At 38.9% G+C, this 25,442-nt stretch overlaps 1 protein-coding gene across 1 annotated transcript; it reads right to left on the bottom strand.

Moving 5' to 3' along the window:
• Positions 1 to 112: 112 nt before the first annotated feature.
• On the bottom strand, positions 113 to 24,986 carry LOC119882274 (SR-related and CTD-associated factor 4-like). Its single transcript, XM_038692275.1, has 18 exons — positions 24,733 to 24,986; positions 23,460 to 23,543; positions 21,445 to 21,489; positions 21,151 to 21,312; positions 20,944 to 21,061; positions 20,659 to 20,792; positions 20,398 to 20,544; positions 20,222 to 20,304; positions 18,316 to 18,412; positions 17,943 to 18,026; positions 17,574 to 17,659; positions 16,956 to 17,143; positions 16,094 to 16,194; positions 15,897 to 16,010; positions 15,621 to 15,777; positions 15,427 to 15,521; positions 1,359 to 1,494; positions 113 to 1,181 (listed from the first exon to the last, which is right to left on the bottom strand). Exons 1-18 carry the CDS (start codon positions 24,760 to 24,762, stop codon positions 751 to 753), a joined length of 2,292 nt encoding a protein of 763 aa, XP_038548203.1. The 5' UTR covers positions 24,763 to 24,986; the 3' UTR covers positions 113 to 750.
• Between the last annotated feature and the right edge of the window lie 456 nt (positions 24,987 to 25,442).

The raw sequence follows: 25,442 nt of genomic DNA, 5'->3' as shown, positions 1-25,442 counted from the left end.
CATAATTACCTCACATACTGAACTATTTATCAATTAATCAATTTTCTTATAAAACATCACATAAAAAGTTTAAAAGTGTCAGTTTGATCAACACAAATAAAAACACCTGATCAAATGGTAGTACATTTTTTTTAATTTTCACTCCACATGATCCTACAAGGTGTGACCCTAATGTACAACAGAGGTTGGCCATGGTAACGGGGTTGACTCTACCCTCTACTGGCAGAACATGAAATCCTCTTCTGCCTCAAATGAAATCCCAACGTCTCTGGTGAAGAATTAAACACCAGTGTGGTACAAAGGCATTTACTAAAAACAAAATACCAAAAAAGGTATGACTTATAGATTTTTACAGTCTTCATTCATACACAAAAACTCTGATAAGGGAATAAGCTCAAAAATACAGACTTTGCCTTTTTTTTTTACCTTCAACTAACAAGTTTACAGACTTAAGCATAAACTACACAACTTCAAATATACAAAAAGCTGGCAAACAGACACAAGCACATACAGTATTTACAGCAGTTTCTTGAACTTGAAGGAGCATGGACCACATTTAGAACACTGTGTCTTGTTTTTGCTTGACAATAAGAAAAAGGTCCTGGTTTTGTAAAATAAAGTCTCAACACAAGTTTTTGCACCCCCAATTGTTCACAGCAGTCCTTGTTGAACCAGATGTCCTGATATTTATTAGTATCTGTCACAGTGGTTCAGCATCCTCTCCCCTCAGGTTCATTATTCAGCCAACATCTACCACCTCCCTCTATGGAAGGGTGGACACCCAAACCCCGGCCTCCCATTTTGGAAATGCCTCCCTTCTCGCTCATCCATGCCCTCTGGTCCCATAGAAGGATGTCGATGGAAAGGAGGGCCACGAGGTGGAAAGGACATAGGCATTCTGAACCTATCTGGTGGAAACATGGGTCCTCCAGGCATCATTTGAGGGGGCATGTGAGCCATGTTTGGAGGCGAGAGGAATGGAGGTAGATGAGGATTTGTCATGCCTGGAGGAGGCTGCAGAGGTGGCATACCTGGTCTGGGACCCTGCATGACTCCTGGGCCTGGCAGATTCATCACCGGTGGTGCAGGAGACCCCAGCTGGTTGTTGGTACCAGCATCTGATGGTGTGCCTTTATCTCCTTTAGAATCCTTGGAATCCTCCAAAGGTGTTACACTTCCTGCTGCAAAAGAATATAAGAAGGTTTTATTGTTTCCCAGTGGGAAAGACAGACCAGATACTACAGTAACAGTGACTAAATTGTAGTATAGATCTGTTCAGAGTATCGAGTCCAAGGAGAACATTTCATCTTCATATGATGGGTGAAAAATACACAATATTTTCTATATGAATGTTATACCTGGTGCCAACTTTGTAGGGTCAAACTCTGTGGGGATGAAAGGCACTCCTCCGGGAGGCATGGACGTAGGAGACAGCATGATTGGGCCAGGAAAAGCAGGTGGACTTCTGATGGGTGTTGCCTGTTCTAGTGGCACCTGGAAGACAAAGAAACACAATGGCATCCTTATAGGGATTAAAGTAAAACGAGCAAGAAAGCCTTCTGGAAGCAGTTAATTGAAAGGTGAAACTGAATCTAACAGTATGAAACAGCTTTTGGTTGCATCCCATTTGTATTTAATTGCTGCGTCACATTTGATAAAGGAAAAAAAAATTTCAGTAGTCATCAGAAGACAATATTATTATATGTAAACCATTTGAAAAAAAGGGCACCTGTCAAGTCAAGCATTGTAAAAAGGTACACAAGTGTATGGTAAAGGAAGTCCACAGACCAACAACACAAAAGCATGGAGCCACACACTCTTAACCTGCAAGAATCTGAGATGAGGTACCAATACATACTTACTTACTTATACTTGGAAATGGAACATGGACAAAATCTCAAATTGAGCTCAGCCTAATTAAGGACATACTTTGATATGTGGATGTTTACCTTGTATATACAACAGTGTGACATAACAATGACACATTTTTAGGTTGCTGGATGAGCCGAATCCCGTAATATTGTAAGTAATAATAATGTAATACTTTGCCAGAATATTGAAAACTTAGTTTTCATCAGTCCTTAATTACTATTGAAATACTGTCACCCACATTCAGAATAAAAAAGAAGAGGAACCTTAAGTGCCAAGTATGTTTGCTCAGACCACACTAAATTGTACATTCAATTTAGTATGAAGGAGGTCCACGCTGAAATAATTCTGTATTTTTGGTGAAAGACAAGAAGATCAGGATCTAGACATATGTACAGTCTTCAATTCCTCTCCCAAGAAATGGGCTACATTTTTGTCACTTACCACTTGCATACTTGACTGCAGTTTTTGACCCAACATCACCAGGCACAGAATAGCTTCTTTTTTTCTTTTTTAAATAAGGTATGCAGTTCATTGTCGTTCTCTTTCTTGGAAAAAATACCCACAGACTCTTTTTACAGCGTAGAAGCGTGTATGGAAGACAAAGGGCATAACCACGATGGGCAAAGTGGGATTGCAGTTTCAGTTGTGTTTAAAATTGGTTTACTTTTCTTTCATCACAGTATCAAATACCATTGATTTGTATTTATATAATATAAATATTTTAACACACAGTAAATATGCATTAACAAATTAACTTCGAAGAACAGTGACTGTACATGGGAGGATAACTTCCATTACAGAGGCTAATTGTAACAGGAAAGTTGAGAGTTCTTGGTGATTGCTGAGGGAGATCAACACCTGAGGTAAAATATTAAACCTAAAAGGCATTCAGAGAGTGCAAATCCCCACCCTAACAATGCTGAACAATTCACTTATTACTTACAATGCTACCAAATAACCAAAATGTTCATTTAAATGTATTGTCCCTACAAGCATACCGTTAGGATTCGACAATTCTCCATTAGTTTTAGAGTTACAGCGAACACAGTGGCTTGGCTTTAAGGTCAAGGTAAAGGAGGAGAACTGAGCAAGGAAACGTTTAAGTGCCTGAGAGGGTACAGAGTTCACACTAGGAAAGGAAAACAAACACACAATCATTTCATCTAAGACTGATTGCCAACAAACTTCAATAGAAATGTGTTTACATATTTTGAGATATCCTGCTAACCAACAATGGACAAAAGCTATGGCTCTATGACAGAGGTCAAGGGCTGAACCACTGATCACTGAACCGCCATATACAAGCTACATTGCACAAGCATACTTATTACTTCCTTTTAGCAATGACACAGTTGTACTTGTATATTTATACTGACACAACTTCAAATATATAGAACTTAATAGTGCGCTTGTAAATAATAATTAATAATAATTGATATTAATTGATAAAGCATGAAGCAATGCACTCACTGATTTACGAATGACTTTATGAAAAATAATCAAGTTTAAAACATACGAATAGTTTATGGGTATATGAAACAGCATCAGACAGATGCATGGTATAATAATAAGTTAACAGACAAAGGTTATACTGTAGTTATGATATACAAGTTAGTCAGTTGGCTTATAATAGATTCTTGGACAGTTTCAGAGATCTATATTAAGCCATTTTGAAATATTATTGCACCTGAATTTTGACAGCCAATCAGGCCTGTTCTCTGCGAGGAGGTATGTCTACAGCCTGTCATACATGTACACACATCAAACAAATATCCTACCCTGCAAATTGAAAGGGTATATTTGAATTTAATGAAGTATAAATTCCAATAATTTAAGAGGTAAAAAAACACAAACAAAAATAGGACTGTAACAGAATTTAAAGGCACTCCTGGCATCCTCCACTGGTATTATAATAAAACAAACATTTTTTTGATTGATTTTTCTACAAACAAAAATGTGTGCTTTCATACTAATTTTAAAGAGGGTGCCATAAAGAATACACAGTGGAAATGTAGTCCTTTGTCCCACATCACAAGATATGTGAAAAGAGTGAAGTAGGCACATACATCTAATAAGCTTACTTTTATGGGATTATTTTCTTCTTCTTCTTATCTTTATTTAAGAGTGTGGTCTTTCAATTTGAGAGCATGACATTTTGATTTAACGTTTAGTTTTTGTAAAGTTTTCCCTCAAAACCCTGCCCTCGCACCCAAACAGCCCCTGCTTGTGCTTAGATTTGCACTGCATCTGCTCAAACTGTGTGCTTGAACTTGAATGATTGATTTCCTGTGCTTTGGCTCTTCTCCTCGCTCTCAGGCTGTTTCTATGCACTTGTGAAACATCTGCTCTCAGATTTTTTTGTGTAAGAATCAAAATCCCCCAACCAATAGAATTCCAGTTGTAGTGTTGGCCAATAAAGTTATCTCTGCCTTGTTGCGGGCATGTTTGCTTTACTCTTTAAATGGGTTCATCCACTCCAGCCCCTGATGGGAGGCCAGTGCGCTATACGGCTACGATTACATACTGTGTAGCTATTATAATGTAAAAGTATGGGCACGGGTATATATATAACATTAATTTTATTTCAAAAGTTATAAAGAAAGCAAGGGAAGTATCTAATAGAGCCGTAATGAATGGGAGTGGATGAACTCAGTTAAACAGTAAACACCCATATGGGATGCTCAAAAGAGTAAAGCCAACGGGCCCGCAACGAGGCAGGGATCATTTCATTGGTCAACACTACATGACATTCTATTGTTTTGACAGGGTTTTTGCACAAAAAAATCCAAAAGCAGAGCAGAAATCTGAGAGTAAATGTTTCACAAGTGCAAGGAAATAACAATAGGAAAAAAATCATCTACTATTATCTAAGAGAATTTGGGGATTTCCCAGTTATTTCAATAATGGTTTTTCCTGAAAACACCATCTAGTGGCCATCAGAAGAACTGCAGATAAAGGCAATTGATTCTGAAATTCACCAGGAGCAAAATTCAGGCCTGAAAGTCAACTAGTTTGCCATATTACTGGGTTTTCTTGTGAATGCAACAATAAAAAGCCTGACGAAACACCGTTAGGCATTGCTGATAAAGGCTGAAGCTCACTACTTATTTGACTGTTAACATCACTCCAGAATATAGAGATGCTCAATCAACAAGTTTTCATTTTCATAATTTGTCCATCTTTGATGAAATGCCTAATTGGTGCTGAGTGGTACTGTACATTTCTGATACTGCCAGTGGGGGGCACCAGAGTTAGACATTTTCAAATCCTAACATAGCGCCTTTAAGTTTACCATTTGCACATAGCTGAATCCCATTTGAACGGAGGCAGCACTGCAGGAGGGGGTACTTTTGACATTTTTTAAAAATTTTGTCTTAATTTTTCTAACTATAGTTCGTTTCTTTTTGCAATAAATGACCAATTCTGGAGGTATACAAGTGTGTGTACATAAATAAATTATATTTTTATCTCATTGTATACGTGTACATATATACAATATCTCATAATTAACTAACTGCAGCAATGAGTGGGAGGTAACATAACAACAGATTATAAAGAACCTATCATTTGTTTTATCCGTGCAGAATATTTCATGCTGTTTAGCAACTACTAAGCTACAATACAATTAAAAAGAAAAAAAGCAGTTCATACTTCAAACAGCCTTGATGCAATCAGTAATCCGGGGATAGCAACAGAGGGGTCTGCTCTTACCCTGGTGTTTCACTCCATCAGCAGAAAATACAGGATATCTGCTGCTCCATTTTTCCTTCAGGTTAATTCCACTGAGGAAACCCCATGTGCCAGGCAGCTGGGCACTGGATCTTGGATCAAGACTCATATCCCTGACCGGCATCATCTCAGTACTTTGACTCTCGTCAATATAATTCCTTTGTTCTTTATTTATACCCACTACTTATAAGACATGTGAAAAGATGGTAATGAGGCAGCTCCACAATAAACAGGCCTTAATATCTTAGATTATTCATGAGAAGTCCATTTTATTATGAATGCGCCTTTCATTACCTTCCAACCATGGAAGCAGTGTGATCCTTGAGTGGGAATCCCAATATCCAAAGATCATTTATGTAACACTCACCTTCGTGAGGCCTCATGTGATTCTGATGTTCTACACACACACACACACACACACACACACACGGATCTAGACCACTGCTGTACAACATGATGTAATTGAAGAATTCCCCTTTCCTTGAAATGTCACTTTCAGACTGTTCAGATTTTACATTATAAGCCCAGTTAATGACCGAGTTACCTGAGCTTATTCAGTGCATGTGGGAATGCTGCAGAGGGATAAGAGTCAGATCTGTGACATCTACAACATGTAGAACATGGAGCTTTTTCATGCAGAAAAAAAATGAAATTCAAGGAAAAAATAGAGGTTTTAGAACATGCCGCCATCACACTAAAATCTCTCACTACTTCTCCTGTCCTTGCTCAGATTCACAAATACTTTATTTCTATTCAAAGCACAGGCTCAAGGATGTTAAAAAGAAAAAACATTTAAGACCTACATCTAACAGGACCCTAATGTGTAATTCCTATGATTTAAAATAGTTTTAAACATAATTTAAATTAAGCACAAACCTTAAGTGATGAGTGATATGAAACATGGGTTGGTTTTACAATTTACATCATAAGAGAACAGCAGTTTGGTAGCAAAATCACAAGTATAAATGCCTGAATTTATTTACAATAAAAAATAATTAAAAAATTGTATGATGCAAATTAGCGACAACAGGCATAAACGAGAAAGCAGTGCTTGCAAAAGGTTCCCAGGTACGTATTGAATATGCGCAAACAGGCATTGGGGGAATACATACGCTATCTCAGCTGCAGTGTGAAAGGAAGAGGTGTGATGCGAATTTGTGACAGTCTGCGTTAAGGGGTTAATTAACTATGTTTTTCATAAACAAGTTTTAATTGAAAAAATATATACAAACATTTACAAGTGGACCATTGCCATTGCTGAAACACAACTCACGTTATGTTAAAAGCAACGATAACTATGAAGTGTGGAACAGTCTTTATTCCTATCGTTTTACATTCTATGTCCTTAATGTGCATAGGAAATTACATATGTAATTTCATAAAAACGGGCTTTGACATCACCAAGTGATGTTCTGTCATCTGTCATGACACTAGGCAACGTAAGAAGGTGTGGACTGTTTGCAAGATTAGAGATCATCCACTTGGCCTTGCAGTGTAAAGAACCAAAGCGAACTGTGAAAAGATCTGAATCACTGCGGGGGTCCAAGGGAATACTTCAGAGAGGAAATAATTAACAATTTTAACATGTAAATAGAATATCCTAATTAATTCTGAAATGAAAATATGGAATATGGGAAAAGATTCATGCTGTGCTTGTTCTTTTTAAGCTTCTTTGAGTATGGTGCAAAAAAAAAAAAAAGAAAAAAAATAGGTGTCCAAGCTGCGTTTAGCAGACTTCACCTGAACGGTTTAATTCAACTGCATCATTTCTTCTGCCTCTTTCTTTCCATCTTTTCTTCCTTGACCACCTCTCTCCTCGTCTCTGCTGCACTAGCAGATGGCCGACATTGAAACTCCATCCTTTTAGTGCAACACAAACCTGCCACGTCACATTAATTTGACACCCATACCATACACCAAACAGAAGAGTCCGTCAAGGTACAGTAGCTGGAATGTGCCAATTCAGTGAGCAACTGTGATGAATCTGCAGCTTTTCTGGAGAGCTGACACCCATTGACATTGTCAAAAAGAACAGCGGCATGTCCTTACGCTTACATGAGTGCCAAGACGCCGTTGGAGTGCGGGATTGGATGTATGGATATATTATTAGAACTGGATATCGGAGCCAAAGATGGCGCCTACTCAGTCTTATAAGAACTGCTCGCCTGGTGCATATGGCAAAATCATTTCTAGCTTCGGGGTGTGCAGCCCACTGAATATGCGCAGTAGCGTTTCTGATGCTGGTCATGCCCAGGAGTTCCAGGTTAGCACATAGACTTTAAATTGTGATGACATTACAGATTTCAAAATAGCTTTTCTCAGCTCAAGGAAAGTTTTACAAATATAAAACTTCCATGGATGAATGGAAGGACAATTCATAATAGAAAGACTCATAATTGACCCTGTTTGCAGTTTGAGGTGTTTTACAGAATTTCTTTTATAAGTGTGGCCTATGGGAAAATGTTTTTTGGGGCTGGAGTGGAATTTTGACTACAATACCGCGGGTGAACATCGCACAAAATTATCCTGCCATGGTCTTTTTATACATCCACATGGATGGTGTACTACGTAAAAGGTGGGTGTTATGATGCATGTCAATTAATGTAGGCTGAGCAAATGTTGGTGTCACCGGGCAAACCAAGCTAGACTTCTTTCTATGCTCAATTGATTTGGACAGGATAATGTTATACATAGCGATATAACAGAAGACAAAAAGGTCTCAGTTTGCATAACAATCCGAGTATCCATATGTGTAGTCAAGTAATCCTGGAAATGTTTGTCTGTGATAAATGTAGGCAGAGCACAGAGGCAGATGACGAAACATTTATTTGCAGAGGTAACTTCCCAAGAAAAAAAACTCAGGGTCACATCTCTCCATCCAAGGGTGTAGAATTAAACAGGGACAGTAGGGAGATGTCCCTACCAATATACAGCGACTACTGAATTGTCCCTAGAAATAATTTGATCAAAACGATTAATTTAACCACTTTTGTCCGTTAGTGTGTAGTCAATGTGTTTGGTACACAAACAGTTAACAGCTCGTGTTCTTTACTACAAGTCTAATGTGTTTTTAAGTCCTCCCCCTTCACATGCCTCACAGTGGTTCGGTCTTTAACAGTCCCTCAGTAACTTTATTTCTAAAAAGCGACTAGTGAAAAATCTAGTGTGTTACCATCGAGAGGAAAGTGAGAAATATACAAAAGTCTATTATAATTAGGCTCATTTATTCCAATGCACGCTGCTCGGAGTAATCAGTCAGCGGCTTCTCTGGCAGCAGCACACTGTTTCTCCCTCTCCTCTTGCGCTGTGCACACACAGGCAGGAGTCAGTTAATTGCTATAGTTATGGGGACACTCTGTGTCTGTCACTATGATACTTTGCAACAACACAGGAGATGATACAGGGAGGTAGACCACACAGAATGTGAAAAGGCACACAACACCGAATGAGAACAGACGTACAACACAGGAGAAGAAGGTGGGGCAGCAGATCAGCATCAGACTTTGTAGAGTTTTGTTCATACCTTGTCGAGATGAATATTTACTCATTCATCTTCTACTTCCATGACCATAAAATGGCCAGATGGGTAAACATGAGGGCACAGTGTGCAGTCGACAGGTGTAAAGTGCCATGTTATTTTTTTGCAGACATTTTGGACCTGATATGGGTGAACCATCTTCCTTTTGCTTCAGGTGCAGAACTCCACATATTAAAAGTAGAGGACACAGCCAAAGTGCTAATAATTTAAATTCAAGTCCTTTAGACTACGTGCTGCTTTGTGAGGAGCAAACATGATGAGGTTTGGGGAACTGTTATAGAATTAGGAAGCCGCATCTCTGCTTGCTAACTGCCCTTAATTTGCATCTGGCAATGGCACTGCAGTCAGAAAAAGGGTCAACTCATGCATCTTTCAGAGCTTCTAGACAAAGTTTATGCTTAACATACCAATAACATTTGGTTTGTTTCATTAAATGTAATTTCAAGAGCTAATTACAAATTTCCAATCCAGTTCCACATCGGCAGCTCATTTCCATGAAATATCATTGTATAAAAACTTCAAATTCACAATTGATAGTAAAACTGACTGGTTTCTTTTGTGTTCTTTTATCTTCAGTGTGAAGAACACAAAGTACTACATTTTACAAAGAAACAGGGGCAGTATTAATATTCCCTCTATAATTTATTGAACAAGTTTAAACCTGAATATAAACAAGACAAATACATGTCTCAGAAAAAAGGTAACTATGTTAGCTATTCTAATTATTTCCTGTCCATATTCTAAATTACTTACTAAACTACAGTCAATATCTTTTGCTGATCTTTTGATAGAGACATTACAGAAATAGTCAAAGCCTAACAATTCAGTCAGAGGCATGGAAAAAGTGGTTAGTACAGTAATAAATTATCAAAAACAAGATTGTAGGAATCAAGTGAGCATCCAATGGTATACTATGCTGCATGGGTGGCTTGAGCAGTTTTGTTGTTTTTGTTAAGGAATGTGGATTTTCTACTTAATTCAATGAATGGCACGTGCAAGAGCACATGTCCAGCATTAAGAAAAGAATAGACTACTGAAACCTGCTGTATGTAATATAAATTTGACAAATACTATTTGGATCCACCTATTTTAAAAACACAGGCGTGAAAGATGTAACTTGATTTTAAGTTGCCATTCACCCCTTCATGAACAGGCAATATTCCCCTTGCCAAAAACCACAAACAAATTCAAAATTCAAATCATATCTCCTGTTCATTTTTCATTTAAAACTGGTGGGTTTAGCACAACATTTAGCATAGATTGCTAACAGTGCTGTCGGCTTACCTTGTCTCCCACTTGGACACTCCTCCTCTCAATCAGGCCTTTAAGTCCCACCAGCAGCCAACAGTCAGATACTCTCGACCTCAAGACAAGTGAGCAACCTTTCTTCACATTGAGGTGTGCAGTTTAGCAGGTCTGCTAAGTATGGTCGGTTTCAGACAGTCCAGCTGGATCGTGTTTTAATAAAGCTAGTTGTTTACCATTTCTTCAGCATGTTGTCACAAGGACTTTGTTTCAAAATTTTTATTAAAACTTTTGACTTCATATTGGATGATTTCCTGAATTGTCAAAATTACTATTTTTCACATTTAATTTGTTGCTTTAACTGCATTATTGTAAGCTCACTATCAGTTTGTAAATTCACGAGTTTAGAGTTCACACAAATTGCAACCAAAAACACATCAAATGTTCTCACCAAGACACTGACGCATATATTAATGACAACAGATAACTTTGTCAAACCCAGACATTCTGGATAACAGAATTAGTTACCGAAAACAGAAAGGATAACAGAAATGCTTCCCTCTACACACACCACAGTAATTAAAGTTTTTTGTAATTCCCACTTTATTTGAATAAATTATACTGCACAGTACAAGGTAACCGAGTGAAGATGCAAATATTTTGCAAAGAAAAAAGGACAAATGGATGACTAGGCATTGCTGAAATGAATGTCTATCAGCAGAGGAGCTTATCTGAAGTGTGGTCAAGTTGTCTCCTTTTTTGGTGACTATGAAACCACCCTTATTTTGCAAAAAAGAGTGAGTGACAAGTTGACAGCCCCTCTTACAAGGTAAATAATCTAACATTCATTTAAGACAGAAACTTGAAAATTTCTCTTTTCATATAACAGTTTAATTCAGAACTCCAAAATACTATCATACCCCACATTGGTTGCAAACACCTTGACTCTGAAGGTTTCTAAAAGCACTTCAAGTCTTGGGCAGTACGTTGTGACTTCTAACCATTACAGTCAGTCTAACCTATTTGACAAACTTTCACATGACAAGTGCGAAGCTCAATGTCCAACATCAAGACTACACAATGACAATAACTCCCAAACGTGCTTAGAGTGGAGCTGCTCAAAGCTCCAACAATTTTAGTAAGCATAGTAGGGCGATAATTTTCAAGAGTTTATTATAGGTTTCTCTGTGGGGTTAAGTAAAAGAATGAATTCATCTGGTATTAGCTGTGTCTATCCAATTTATATTTTATCATAACTAAATATAACGCCAATAACTAACCTCTACACAGTTTGTGTGCCACTGTGTGGCTTTTCAACCGATATCTCATGGGTTTTAAGTGGATTCCATTTAAAGCATTTGTCATCCACTGTTATACTTTAGTTGTAATGCATGGGACTCACAAGCCCACAAACACATTTTGCACATACACATAAACACAAATACCGGCCAACAGGTAAATTTCTTGCCTTTATGACAGTAAGTCAGCTGTCGCCGCTGGCCTCAAGACCAGCAGCCTATTTCATCTTAGCTGGTGTAACACCTTGATTCCACCAGGCACGGCTCTATAACTTTGTGCATGCGACGTGGTTTTGTTCTGTTGTCTGCACGGCTTCATACCACATGGAGTGTGTGTTTAGCCTGCCTGATTTTTTTGTCTGTTTAAATTGTGTTTATTGTTGATATACAATTTGGAGTCAGCACAGATTTGTGTACTCTCTGCAGAGCAGAGCGGAGAGCTGCTTCTGGGACGCTTCTGAAACGTGCTGCAGCAAATCTGGTAGAATCACAAGCATAGACTAGAATGTCCACGTCAGCTCCAGCACCCACGTCGCAGCCCGAACACGATGCAGCTGTGTCTGGTGGAATCCAGGTTAAACCTCGACCAGATAAATCACTCAGTAAACGTGTAGATTTAGGGGTTGGACGATGTACTGGTTTTGTACATGTCACCAGTGTAATGTTCTGCTACACCATGGCTTTTACAATACTATCATTAATGTGATAGATGTTTTAGCATATTAAAACTTATATGGCAGGTAGAGGGCTACACACACATACTTATAGAACTGGAGCAAAGCATGACAATTTCTCTGTTCTCTGTCGGATGCAAAAACCAACACAGAAGTCTTTATCTAACCTTACTCCAATCATACGAGGAATTGACCACCCAGTGGATTAACTTTATTTTTTGATGAAAATGTCCCTACAACAACTGGGAAACTCTTATATGTATGCAATAGGTTATCCATTTTACTTCGGACCGCTTTCTAAACAAGGGACAGTACAAAGCAGGATTCATTTCAAAATTGGCTGGGCAGCCTCTACCTGTTATGCTGGGGACATACTGTAGTGTCTGGCGTCTCTAAGCACACTTGCCGCTGCATCACACACCCACCAGTCAATTCATGGAATATCTATACTGCCATTTTAAACCAAAACGGGTGCATCTACTCACCAGTGGAAGAGGGCAAGTCCGTCCTTAGAGTGATCATCAATTAGCCTGCCAACCGCTGGCAACGAGCCAATTAGTCCGTTATTTATTGTTCACCCGTTCTACAGAATCAGATTACTACTCCATCCTCTACTCCGTGGACCCACCATCAAACTGCCCAGCTTCCAGGCTGGGGATTCCCTGGAGCCAACATCAGCACATTGGCCAGACTATGGGAGGGTCTTGTCGGACAATCAATAAGCTTGTCTATTAGATGAAATTTTAGTTTGCTTCACGAGAACCCAAAGATGATTTTGTTAAGATAATAGATTAATTGAACTGTGGGTTTTGTATTGAGCACCGACTGTAAAATACACAGGAGTGGCCTCAAATTCTTGTGTTTTGTGATTGTCTTGCTGGTGCCTTTTGAAACACCTGGTTGTTAGTGATTGTTAAAGGGCCATGTACTGAAATATATGGGTTCTTTGTAGGGTTCACTGGTACATAACTTAAATATTATCTTTGTCAGACTTGCGCTTTGAAGAAGTAAAGTCATGTATTGAATGGAGTATCCCTTTTATTTTTGTAATAATCACCATAAAAAAGAAAAGAAAAAAAGTGTGATATAAATTTTTGGTCATATCGCCCATCCCTATGTAGATGCAATCAGTACTGACCAAGACAGTGGGTGACCGACTAAGTTAAATTCTTCAAGAGCATATGCAGTTTGCATGCAAATGTTAATTTGTGTTGTTTGACTTGACTTTGCAAAGTATTTTCTTACCCTGACGCATTTCTACCATGGATGAAACTGAAGATTAGGGCTGCACGATTTGGAGAAAAAGTCATATTGCAATTTTTGTGAACAAAATTGCGATTTGCGAGTGGATTATAATGGAACAAATGGTACTGAGTCTGCTTGCTTAATTATCAAGGAATAAGCTAAATACTGACATTTTGAAATGTGTATTTCTCAATTTGAACAAAGTTAAACAATATTTATAACAAGTAAAACAGATGTTAAACAGAACAAGGGGAGCGTGTTGCTCTACGGAGGAGGCCAGCTAAATCTACAATTGTCTAATGCAGAGCCTCTATCCACAACCTGGAGGAGGAACTGTAAATGAGTGTATTAAATAAAGTATATATGTATAATGTTTAGTTAATAGTATAACAATAATATATTAAATGCTACATACATTATAATTTCATATAGGCCTAATAGTATACTTTTTTACCACTAGTTGAATATTAAATCCAGTTCCAGCTGTTTAATTTCCGTGGGTTGTTTTTATTCATTAAATCCTTGTGCAAGCAAAAGGTTCTACATTGATCTCTAATTTGTTAATACTGAGTATTAACTTGTCAATAATCATATTGTTCAACATTTAATGATTAGCTGGAGCACGTCAAATGTGTTTAATGTACAGCCCCATCGAGTCTGTGATTGGCCGGTTGACGAAAAGTGACTGACAAGCACATCGACTCTGAAAACAACAAAAGGCATCGATACAGTGAACGTTAAATGGCCAGCGAGCCAAACCCAAACCTTATCTTCTCCCAGTTTTGTTCTGTCTTGCTGCTTCAGCTGCTGACGACATTGCTCTGTCTCTGTCACAAAGTGACTGGAGCACCGGCATTTCTCTTGGTGCTCCAGTGGCAAGTCTGACTATGTCCGACTATTAATAGCGGCGGGGTGGGGAGGGGGGTTAGTTACAGTAGGTTTTTGTCTTAAAAGTTACTCTCACATTGCTTATATATTGTTTACATTGCTATCATTTTTCTCATTGCACGTAGGCTCATCTGTTTTTAGGGGCACATGCGAGAGCCCAGTGTGGGCACAGATAATGAGCAGACTGCAGCGCACACAAGAGAAGAGAGCGTTACACAAACACTTTTTCTGTTTTATTAAATCGCACACTTTTTGCAGTCATGTAATCGCACATGACAACACTGTGATTGCGATTAGACTCACCGTGCAGCCCTACTTATAATTATAAATTTTTAACCTAGTTTTTGTCTGAGATGGTGAGTATCGTTGTGTGAAATGTTCACCAATAACACAGCAGAAGTGTCAGAAATGCCTAAAATAGGCTGAGCACCAATCTATAGTGTACCCGTGATTTCACTGTTGAATGGAGATAGGTTTCGGGCGTCTCAGTACAAAATTTAAATGGATGCTTTTCAGTCAGTTAGGACAAGGTATCTCCCCTGACCCATGGTACTAGTCCTAATAAAAGCTTTTCTAAAGCTAAGTAAGCCTTAGAAAGGCCAAGTATATCCTTTGATTGAGTATTTCTCACTGAATGTTGTAGTCTTTAAACAGTATTTCTAACCAAGAAAGAGCATAACGCAATATCTCTGATTTGATTTTGAAGGGTTTAGTCGTTTATTTAGGTAATTCCTTTAAATTTAACCTTGCAGTAACTTGATTTTTGAAAAGAAGATGAGAGGGTGGTTCAGATAAGCTCCACTACTCATGCTACAATAATTATTTTTCCATACATCCTCCCCTGTGAAGTAAGCCTCCAACACCAAGGCCACTAAACCAATAAAATGAGAGCACTTCTAATATCATAAAAGGTGTTTAAAGACTGTATTAGCATTACCTGAATGTGAGCAGTGATGGCTCCATCTGCTGGTACACATTCCAGTGCTCCATTTACAGCTGCCTGCTTATTGGGGTCCTTGGCATTATTCCATTCTGTGCACAAGTGAAAATACAAAGACAACATAAGTGAAATGGTTTTTAATAGCTGCAGCAGGTGATTTTGGCCATGTTAAAGGAATAGCTAAGGTTTACCTGGATTTAGTGTCTCTCCATCCAGTACACCCCCTTCACGATAGCTTTCCAACTCTTCAACTTTGACTTTGCTCCAGGGGATGTAAGTCACTCCCCGCTCCACATCCCAGAACTTTTTGTGTGCTGATTTTATACCTTTGTTCAAAGCCCAAGCAATCTAGGCAAGAATGACATTAGTTATAATCATCAAGTGAACAGTCAGTCAGCATTAAAAGAAGTTATATAGAACCAATATAAAACTGAAAATAAAAGCAATCTGTGTAACAGTTTATGTACCTTAACAGGTTTCTGATTGACTTTGTATGACCCCCTACTGAGTTTGTTCAAGGCTGTATAGGCATCTTGTCTGTGAACCATAACAATATAAGCACAACCCCTTGGAGGAATCATCTGGACATGGAGAAAGAGAAAGGTAATAGTGAAACACTTGATAAACATTATCTTAAGATCATAGAGGATTATGAGTATCTTACATTTATGGACTCAATCTGGCCAAACTCTTCCAGAAGGGACATCACGTCAGACTGCTGAGTTTTCTTGTCTAGTTGTCCAACCCAAAGTGTAGTGCTGCAAACTAAAAGCAAAATGAGATTAGCAACTGGTTGGAGGATGGAACTGATTCATGTTCTGTTTAGCTTTGCTGTTTAAGTGTGTAGGCTCAATACTATTTTACTGGTGTTGTCATGGATAGAGTTGACTTGGAATTTGTGGGTCAATTGTAATGGCTACTCAGATTCACATGGCAACGGGAAAGCATGAAATGGTTAACAAATAGAGTTGCCCAGGAAACTAGATAATTGTTACCCAGATTTGCTGGGAAATCAGAAGGCATGACAATTCTGGTTACCCTATTGGCAACCAATTGCCAATTGTATAAACCAAAAAAAAATATCCTTAACCCTTGCCCTTAGCATACAACCTTTTGCTTAAGTTGCTGCTGTGCTATATTTTATAAAACAATCAGTTATACTACAATTGTATTTCACTACGTCAGAAAATTAGTGTGTGGCTTGACAGCTCGTGAAAAATGTAATTTGCCTGAGTCTCGCGAGACAGCTTTTTGTCTGACGAGAAATATTGTCACAATTCAATCTCACGAGATCTCGTCACATCCCTAATAATAATAATAATACTTGTTTGCACAATCTTGTACAACTAACTTGTACAATCACGATGCTGGCTCAACGTCTATCGGCATCATCTATCGGCCCAACCCCAATTACTTGTGAAATCAAAGTGGCTCCTGCAGATATTGTGACTGTGACTTGCATGCAATTCTATCTGCTGAAAGTTTAGTAATATCATTCACAGGTTTGTTTCTGTTGCAGCACATACCACTGAGTGTCTGGCTCTTTATGCTGGGAAGACCTTTCTGTCTGCGCTCTCTGTCCTTCTCTCTTTCACTCCTGTCCTGAGAATGAGAGCGAGATCTCCAGCGGCATTCTCTGGAGCGAGAAGTAGAGCGTCGATGCCTAGACCTTCTTGAGCGGGACGAAGATCTTGACCTTCTTCTCCTGGGAGATCTGAAACACAAAAGATTGAACCAGCTGAACATGGTGTCACTAAATATTGCAATTCCTAAGAGGAATTCATTAGCTTAGAAATAAAGATGGGAAAATGTACAGTAAAAATGTAAAAATGACAAATGGGTTCTGAGAGTCCATGGCGGCAGCTGAGTCAGGGCCTGCACAGCGCTGTATTAAATGCGCCATACTTTCTGATTAGTAATTTACACTTCAGGGTGCATTGACTACTCAAGCAGTTTATCAAATAATTTCTTAGCATTGGCGATGTTACCCAGCTGACCACTCACAGGTCTTGCTGTCAGCATTGCCACATGTAATTACATTTTGGGGAAGGTGCATGTCAGGTTACAGGGTATGGCGTGGGCTATGGGGCTATGCGTAGGTTACGCCCTTGATTTGATGCAGAACTATATATATCAGGCTTTACCTGGAACCAGATCTGGATCTTGATCTCCTGCCATAGCCTCTGTTTCTGCGGTCCCGCCTCATAGTTGTGTCTTCTCTTGAATTTCCCTATTAGAAAATAAGGACAAGAAAATTTTATTTTTCCCAAATTAATAAGCAGAGGGTTCCAAATTTATAGTTTACACAATGGGTCTCAAATTCAAAACAACACAGAAACCTCCCTGCCAACTGAAGTAGCCATGGCATTGTCTTGCTTTAATTTTACTGACAAAAACTAATTTTTGGAAGAATGCTGACATTAAAAAGCAAATGCAGTTGAACTGTAGTATTTCTCTCACAACAGAGACATTCAAATCAGGTTAAACTATGATTTGAAAGTTTTACAATTTACCTGCGATTGTGAGTAAGCTTCATTTATGGAAGGGAATCCATCTAGCATCATATGATGTTCGCCATGACTCATTCCTCCACTGTGCTGAAGGACGACAAAGAGACAGCCACAAGACATCACAGGGCCATTGATCACAGTATATTGAAACTGAAGCTTGCCACTCCACATGGTTGCTCTTAATCAAAACATGGGAATTTGAAGAATTCATAATTTATACTGTTTTGGCTTTACATCTCTTAGGACAAAGTGTGAAGAAGGTATTTTGCTTGAGCACAAACATTTGCTTCAAACTACTTTTGGACAGCATGTTGGTATTATACTAGAGAATTGCTATATTTGAGAGTTATTATATAATGCATTGATAATTGGATACCTCTGTATCATCAGTTTGTCCCATCATATGTGGATGAACATTCTCTGTGTTGGGCATCTGACCAGGAAACTGGTTAAACACATCTTCAGGAATGCCTCTGTCATGAAAAAATATACACACCTAGTCAGTCTGGGTAGTACAAACAAAATACAACACGTTGAAAGTAAATTAAACCAAATCAATTAGAACTGTAGGCACAGTGACAGTAAAACAACAAAGTGAAGGAACAGCAAGTAAAATATATTACTGGAAAGGGGCCTATACTACGAAGCAACTTAACATACCCGGGATATCTTTTTGTTATCTGGCTTCACTAACTCTAACCCCGGATTCACACAGGCGGCATGTGTGCGACGGTTTTGACCCGTCCTCAGCCCTGCGTCAACTGACATTGGAAGCGTTTCAGCAGCGGTGCGTTTAGCGTGCATCACGTTGTTGACTTGTTGTTTGTTATTTTGTGTGCTTCTGCTACCGATCACAGCTCTCTGTGAACAGTTTCCCCCAGTTCCCTGCAGGGCTGAACTTTATACATGGAGCATTTGAGATTAAGAGCGGTTTGCCTGCCTGATTTTGCACAATTCAACTTTTATTGTCAGACTCGGGGTCCATTAGAAAAACATACATCATCATTACACACCCACACCCCCCTAAAATACTTAAAGCACAAATTAATAGTGCGAATTGTTTAGATTCAGTTGATTTGGTAAGTTGTCCTTGATTTTTATCATGGTTAAGAAGGCTACGTAGTTAAATTGTTTCTGTCTGTTTTAAATGTGTTTATTTTTGATATACGATTGGGAGTCTGCACAAGGTATTTTATTTTGGAAATTGACCGGATTCTCTGTGCCATTTCTGTGTCAGACTTCCTGCCCAGCCAATCTGCTCTGTGCAGCTTGAGGCGTCTTCCGTAAAAGAAATAGACTGGCTGCCTTTTCTATGCTTCTGGGACGCTTCTGGTGAGAGCACAAGCATTGACTGCAATGGCCACATATAGCCCCGGAAGCCGCGGCGCACTCCTCCTGTGTGAGCCTGGCGTAACAATCGCGATCAAGCTAAGCGGGCACATGACGCTGTTTATCACCTTGGTAAGTCAACCCAGGGTTTCCCAATCCAACCATGAGTGCGTTCACATAAGAAGCGATGTTTGCAGCATTTGCAGAGTGTAATATTTTACAAACTAAGAGCAAACTATAATATTAGACAAAGGAAGATAGCAATCTGTGTGTTCGAGTTAACAGGCGTATAATATGAATATGCTTAGATGTATTCTTATGGCATGTTACCCTTTTCTTTCAGCCCAGCTGTGTGTCACACATTCAACAATAAAAGCAGCAGGCACTGAATAAGTGGTCACTCAACTCACTTTTAAGAACTTCTTGTTACTTCAAAAATAAGATTAGTGCTTTAATCAGTCTCTGTTGTAGGACTAGCTCCGCATTACCTACATGTAAAACAGTCTGTGGGATCTTCTACGAATGGTGATGTCATTTTCCAAGAGTGACTGGTTAGCAGGTGGTTGTTTTATTGTGTTAACCTCTACTTTGGACCATAACCTTAGCCGTTCAAGTTACCATGACAAATTTCCCCGGAAAGAAGTGAACCACCATTGTAGGACTGAAAACCCAGGGTTAAATCCTGAAATCACTTTGGTAATGTCAACTCCTGCTTCTTTCTACAGGCCACAGAGAGCAACAAAAACACAAAACTCCATTTCAAACTATCAACATGGATGTAAGAGCAGATATTTTCTAACAGCTAACTGAAAACATCAGTGATTCCTACATGTTAGCTGCACTGATTGCAAAAAAGGTCTTTTCTTTCAGCTGTCAAACTTGACTGATGATGTCCCTGCACTTTCATACAAAACATACAAAATGTAGCATATATACATTTAAATAAAACTCACTGTGACTGGGCAATGCCTTCTTTAGCCAACATAGCCAACATATCCTCAGGTTCATCATCATAGTCAAATCGATCCAGGAGTTTCTAAAGAAATATAAATATTACACAGTTAAGTAAAGAGAAAAGCAATTTGCACATGATCAGAGCACGTAACGTGATGATGAGCTATGCTATTACCTCAGCTAAAGAGCTTTTCTTTTCAGTGTGTGCACTGTACGGGTTGAGCTGTGACACAGGCATCTGGGGTGGGTTTGGTATGTTGTTTGCGATGGTGGCTGCAAGAGTCTTATCTGCCTGCTGGAAGTTCTGGAGCATCCTCTGCAACTAGAGGAGGAGGAGGGGAGGAGGGTGGAGTCACTCAAAATTTAAAAATTTTTTTACCTGACATAATGCCGAACAGCTGGAACACTTAAGAGATCAAATGAATATATTGCTTACCTCCTGACCATGGGGAGACTGAAACAGCTGTGCCACAGCAGCTAAGGCATCAGGATTGGGTAACTGGGGCACAGCAGGCACAACTGAGGTACTAGTGACAGGAGGCTCTGTCTCTGTTTGGGGTTCAGTAAGAACTGTTCAGATACAAGAAAAAGATCAACATTTTTGCATGATATCAATGCATGCAGTTCATCAAACAGTTCACAAATTAAAACCTCACTTTTCTTTACTCCCAAGTGGATTGTTACAAACATTACCCAAAGAGAATTGTATTAATTTCTCTACCTTCCAGTGCAGGGGCAAGCACATTGGCTCCATTGACCATATCCATTAGAGGCTGAATGATGTCCATGTCGAACACACCATTCTTCTGCCATAGGTTCAGGACACGGACAATTTTGCTCTGATAAAGAAAACAAGCATTACCATCCGTGAGATATTTCTTTTCATCCATTGATTATTTTATATACCAAAAGCAGAAACATAGAGCACCTTATCATCCTCTGGACACCGGTAAAGGTTTTGAAAGGTATCTGTGAAGTTCTTCAAGAATCTGGGCCCAAATACATCCTTGTCAACACCAAACTGATGCCGTGACTGTCGAACAATGGAATCGACCACATACAAACCAGGGACTTTCAATTCTGGCTTACACTAATGGAAACAAAAACAAAAAGACAATATATTCCTATTATCTCATGACAACTTGTATTTGTTAAGTGCACTTTGAACTCTGAATTATGAATGTCTTACATAATGTACAGTAAAAGGCTCTATAGTACATACCTTCTTGATGAACTTTTCAACAATCTGGACAACATGTTTGTAAAGCTAATAAAGACACAAAAATTCACATCAGTCACAACACACTAGATAACACTTTAATCATGCAAGATATAACCATAAAGGTCAGGAAAAGCAATGAAACAGTGTGATGTTAAAAATTCTCATTTACTATGACTATAATCAGTAAAATAAGCATATATTGTACAAGGTTGCAGGGGGTGGGGGGGGGGGGGGGGGGGGGCAGGAGCCAATCCCAGCTGACATTGGGTGAAAGGTGGGGTACACCCTGGACAGGCTGCCAGTCCATCGCAGGACCACGTGTATACAAACAACCACTCACACTTAAGGACAATTTAGAGTCACCAATTAACCTGTGAGGAAGCGGGAGCACCCAGAGAGAACCCAAGCAGACACAGAGAGAACATGCAACTCCACACAGAAAGGCCGAACCCACGTCCTTCTCTCTGTGAGGCGACAGTGCTCACCACTGCAACACTGTGCTACACATGCAACCTTAACCTGCCATCTTTATTAAATTAGATCAAATTGATTTTTACCGGACATTTCCAAGTACTACATAATGTCTCGGCATCCATTAAGATCACACACATTTAAAGTCCTGTTCCTACTGATGCCTATGGAGATATCACACCCCCAAAAATGGATCTGGTTTGCAAGATAGTCAAAGGCTTATTGAAAATCAGAATTTTTAAATAGTTTATTCACTCCCTGTAGTCAGAAAGGATGAAAAACTAGAGCCCAACCAATTTATCGTTTTGCAGATGTTATCGGCCGATATAAGCTACCTGCAGATATATCTGCATCGGCGTTTATAACTGACGATATATGAATATTAAAAAAGACAAACAGAGAGTTGTGGTGCTTTTCCATTACCAGTATCAGCTCAACTCGCCTCGCCCTGGCCATGCTCTGTTCATCCATTGCAGATAGTACCCAGCGATAGAAACCCGCAACGTAATGTTCAATGAGACACGCACACCAGCGATCCACACAGCTTTCTCTTGATTTAAGTTAAAAAGTTTCAACATTACTCAGAATTCAAAGACAGATAAGCTGTGTTTTCCTCTGCCATTGTTGCTGCAGTGGTGCGACCAGAGGGCTCTGTGAGCGGGGCCGGCCGGCCTCGCAAGCTCCTCCCGCGGGTTGGCACAGGCTTTCCCACCCCATCCTCTCATTTCTTCAATTTGTTAATAAATATTTCTAAATATTTTCTAACATCGACAAAAGCAGATAAGATAAGATGCTGCTTGTTGCTAAATTAGCCACAAAGCTAATGCGTGTTTATCAGGAGAGGAGGCTAACATTAATGAGCAAAAGAATATTGGCTATCGGATTTTAAAATCTTCAAATATCGAAATCAGTATTGGAATTGAAAATCCCATATAGGTCGGGCTCTAGATAAAACTGCATTCTAACATTATGCAATGGAGAAAATAGTTTTCAGGAAGTTTCAGGTTTACCTGATACAATTAAGCTGACTGGAAAGAGGAGACCCATTCTAACATAATACCAACATGTACGCAAACTACTTACAAAGCATCTTCCAAGAGTTAAATCTCCACTCACTTTTCACTTAAATATGAATAGATATACTTATCTTCCAAAATTCCCTAGCCAATGAGGTAAACCCAGAACTCAGTCAGTTGCAGCCACAGAAATATGGTTACTACCTAGTACAAAGTACAAACTTTTGCACCCAGAAATCCACATTACTGGAGGTAAGTAATTCATGTGAAAATTATAATTTACAGGTATAATATTCCTTGAGATAATTCTTCAATCAATTAACTTGTGATTTTTGAATGCCGAAAGATAGCAACATTTAAGACATATGAGGAAAATTCTCATTATTCTGTTATTTACTGTATATTACAAAAGTTGGTCAAATCACAAGTCACAATGATTTGGGTATAATGACAAAAACTCTACGAGTTCCCCACTTGTATTACCCACTCCTTAATAGGACAATAAAATTGATACAGTATTGACCTTACCTTGATAGCTTTGATGGCCGATTTCGTTACAGACATCATCTTAGCACGGGATATTGGAGGCTTCATGTCAATCATGGAGAACAACTGAATGGTTTTCAAAAAAGAAAGACATCAGTTAATTTAAAAAAGTAAAAATGCTGGTATGCTATAACATGGGGGAGGGGGGGGGGGGGCAAATACAAATTATTCCCATTCTCACAAGCCATGGGTGTTCACAATATTTTTACGGAATTTCTCTTCTGTGCAGACAGTATAACTAGATATGATATCTGTTCTTTACTTACTTTGTAAAACATTAACAACATACACTCTTTAGCCATATTCAGGCATCTGTGATTGAGAAGAGTAAATTATGTATACCTGAAGAGACCTTTACTGTAGCTTTGATCTAAAATATAAGGCACTCAACTTCAACGAGAATGTGTAAGATATAGGCATCACGTGAATGGTCACTGGTGTTGATTTACTAGCGACCAGCCGTCTAGTCAAACTTGGGTTGAACGGAATTTCAATACCTTGATTCGTACACTGGGCTTGTCTTTAAAAGCGTCATTATACGTTTTGAAAGCAGCACACGATTAATATAACACCTAACTCAAATATGTCACTTCAAATACACCACTCTGTAACAAATCAATGCATAATGCCCCAACACCACAGAGAGACACGTTAAAATAAAGTGACGTGCATGACGACAGTCCAAAGTCCTCGGATGGCAACAATAAACAACCAAGTCACTTGTTCGGCTCGACTCATGTTGGTTTGGGGTGCGTTATTAACGTGATTAAGTGACATTGAATTTCCTCAAAACATGCAACATTAGTAACGTAGTTAGCAGCGCTGGTTAACGACAGCTTTATTCGTATAAACCAATCATTTAATGCACACGTAACCATTTTTACACGAGTATGATGTAAAGCTGCAGAAGCTTTCCTGAACATTTCTGCTGACAGTTCATCGCGGTCTCAAAGATATAACGTTAAGACGCTGAAATCGCAGGCCTAGCAATATTAACGTATACGTTGAACTCAGCTTAAGCTAGCGGCTAACAAATCCAATCAAGCTATGTTTACGTTTTAGTCGACCCTGTTCAACTGAACTAACGTTTCCTTAAAAAAATACAACTGCTGAAGTGTAATATAATTAGCATAAGCTTAACTATCAAACAATTAGCTAGCATTAACTTAAACCAACTGATGTTAGTTCGTGTTCACGTTAGCCTTACAGTTTAGCTCTTTGGACTGAGGTAACGTTAAACACCAGCAAACTTTACCTCCATGTTGAACGCGTTAACTGCATCCATGATGGTTTGATATTTTGAAAACCGGTTGACGAACGTGTCTCCTCTACCCAATCATAACCATTTGTAACGTTAGTTATATAGCAAACAACATAACCACTGACACTGACAAGCTCTATTTTCTCTATTATATTCTGATGTGATCACATTGCTGGTCAAGGCTCTGCTATGCTAGCTACTAGCTCATGGTACTAGCTTCGCGGTTGCTTCAGTTCCACCCCTTGCGTGTTCGTCACGTACTGGTTCATCTGCGTCTGATGTCACAGGGTCATGCTGCCTTCATACGAAAAGTGGCATTTACTTTTAATTGACTGGAAAATTCAATTGGGGGTTCCCTTTAGCACATCTTGATTGCCAATAAAGTGACCAACTTAACTTGCAGTTACCTCTCAAAGTCTAACCACTATTATGTTTATGTTATGTTGGTATTTTTAAATTAGTACAATTGTACAATGTAAATATGACTTACATTGATGTACATTTGATGATTGATTATCTGAATGTAATACCAAAGGTAATCCTCGACATACATTTGTCAAATATACATAAACCAACATTACCAGACTACACCAGAGAAGTATTTGAATATGTGCTGCCAGTTCGTGGCCTCATCTAACCATTTCCACTGCAAAGCCAAGGGCGTCACTTTGTGTTAAAAAGTGGTTGGGACACAAGGGCTCAGA

This window comes from Micropterus salmoides, unplaced genomic scaffold (assembly GCF_014851395.1).
Source record: "Micropterus salmoides isolate LMB-PRFRI ecotype aquatic unplaced genomic scaffold, ASM1485139v1 Ms_hic_scaffold_3, whole genome shotgun sequence".
Classification (NCBI taxonomy): Eukaryota; Metazoa; Chordata; class Actinopteri; order Centrarchiformes; family Centrarchidae; genus Micropterus; species Micropterus salmoides.
Note: the sequence above shows the minus strand (reverse complement) of the source record. Positions and strands in the feature narration are given on the sequence as shown.

Excerpts from the sequence above, each read along its gene's own strand:
- LOC119882274 (XM_038692275.1), bottom strand. The coding sequence starts at position 24,762 with ATGGATGCAGTTAACGCGTTCAACATGGAG. Across the intron at positions 21,490-23,459 it reads CGGCCATCAAAGCTATCAAG|CTTTACAAACATGTTGTCCA; the intron begins GTAAGGTCAATA and ends TGTCTTTATTAG. Across the intron at positions 16,195-16,955 it reads AAAGAGCCAGACACTCAGTG|TTTGCAGCACTACACTTTGG; the intron begins GTATGTGCTGCA and ends TTTTGCTTTTAG.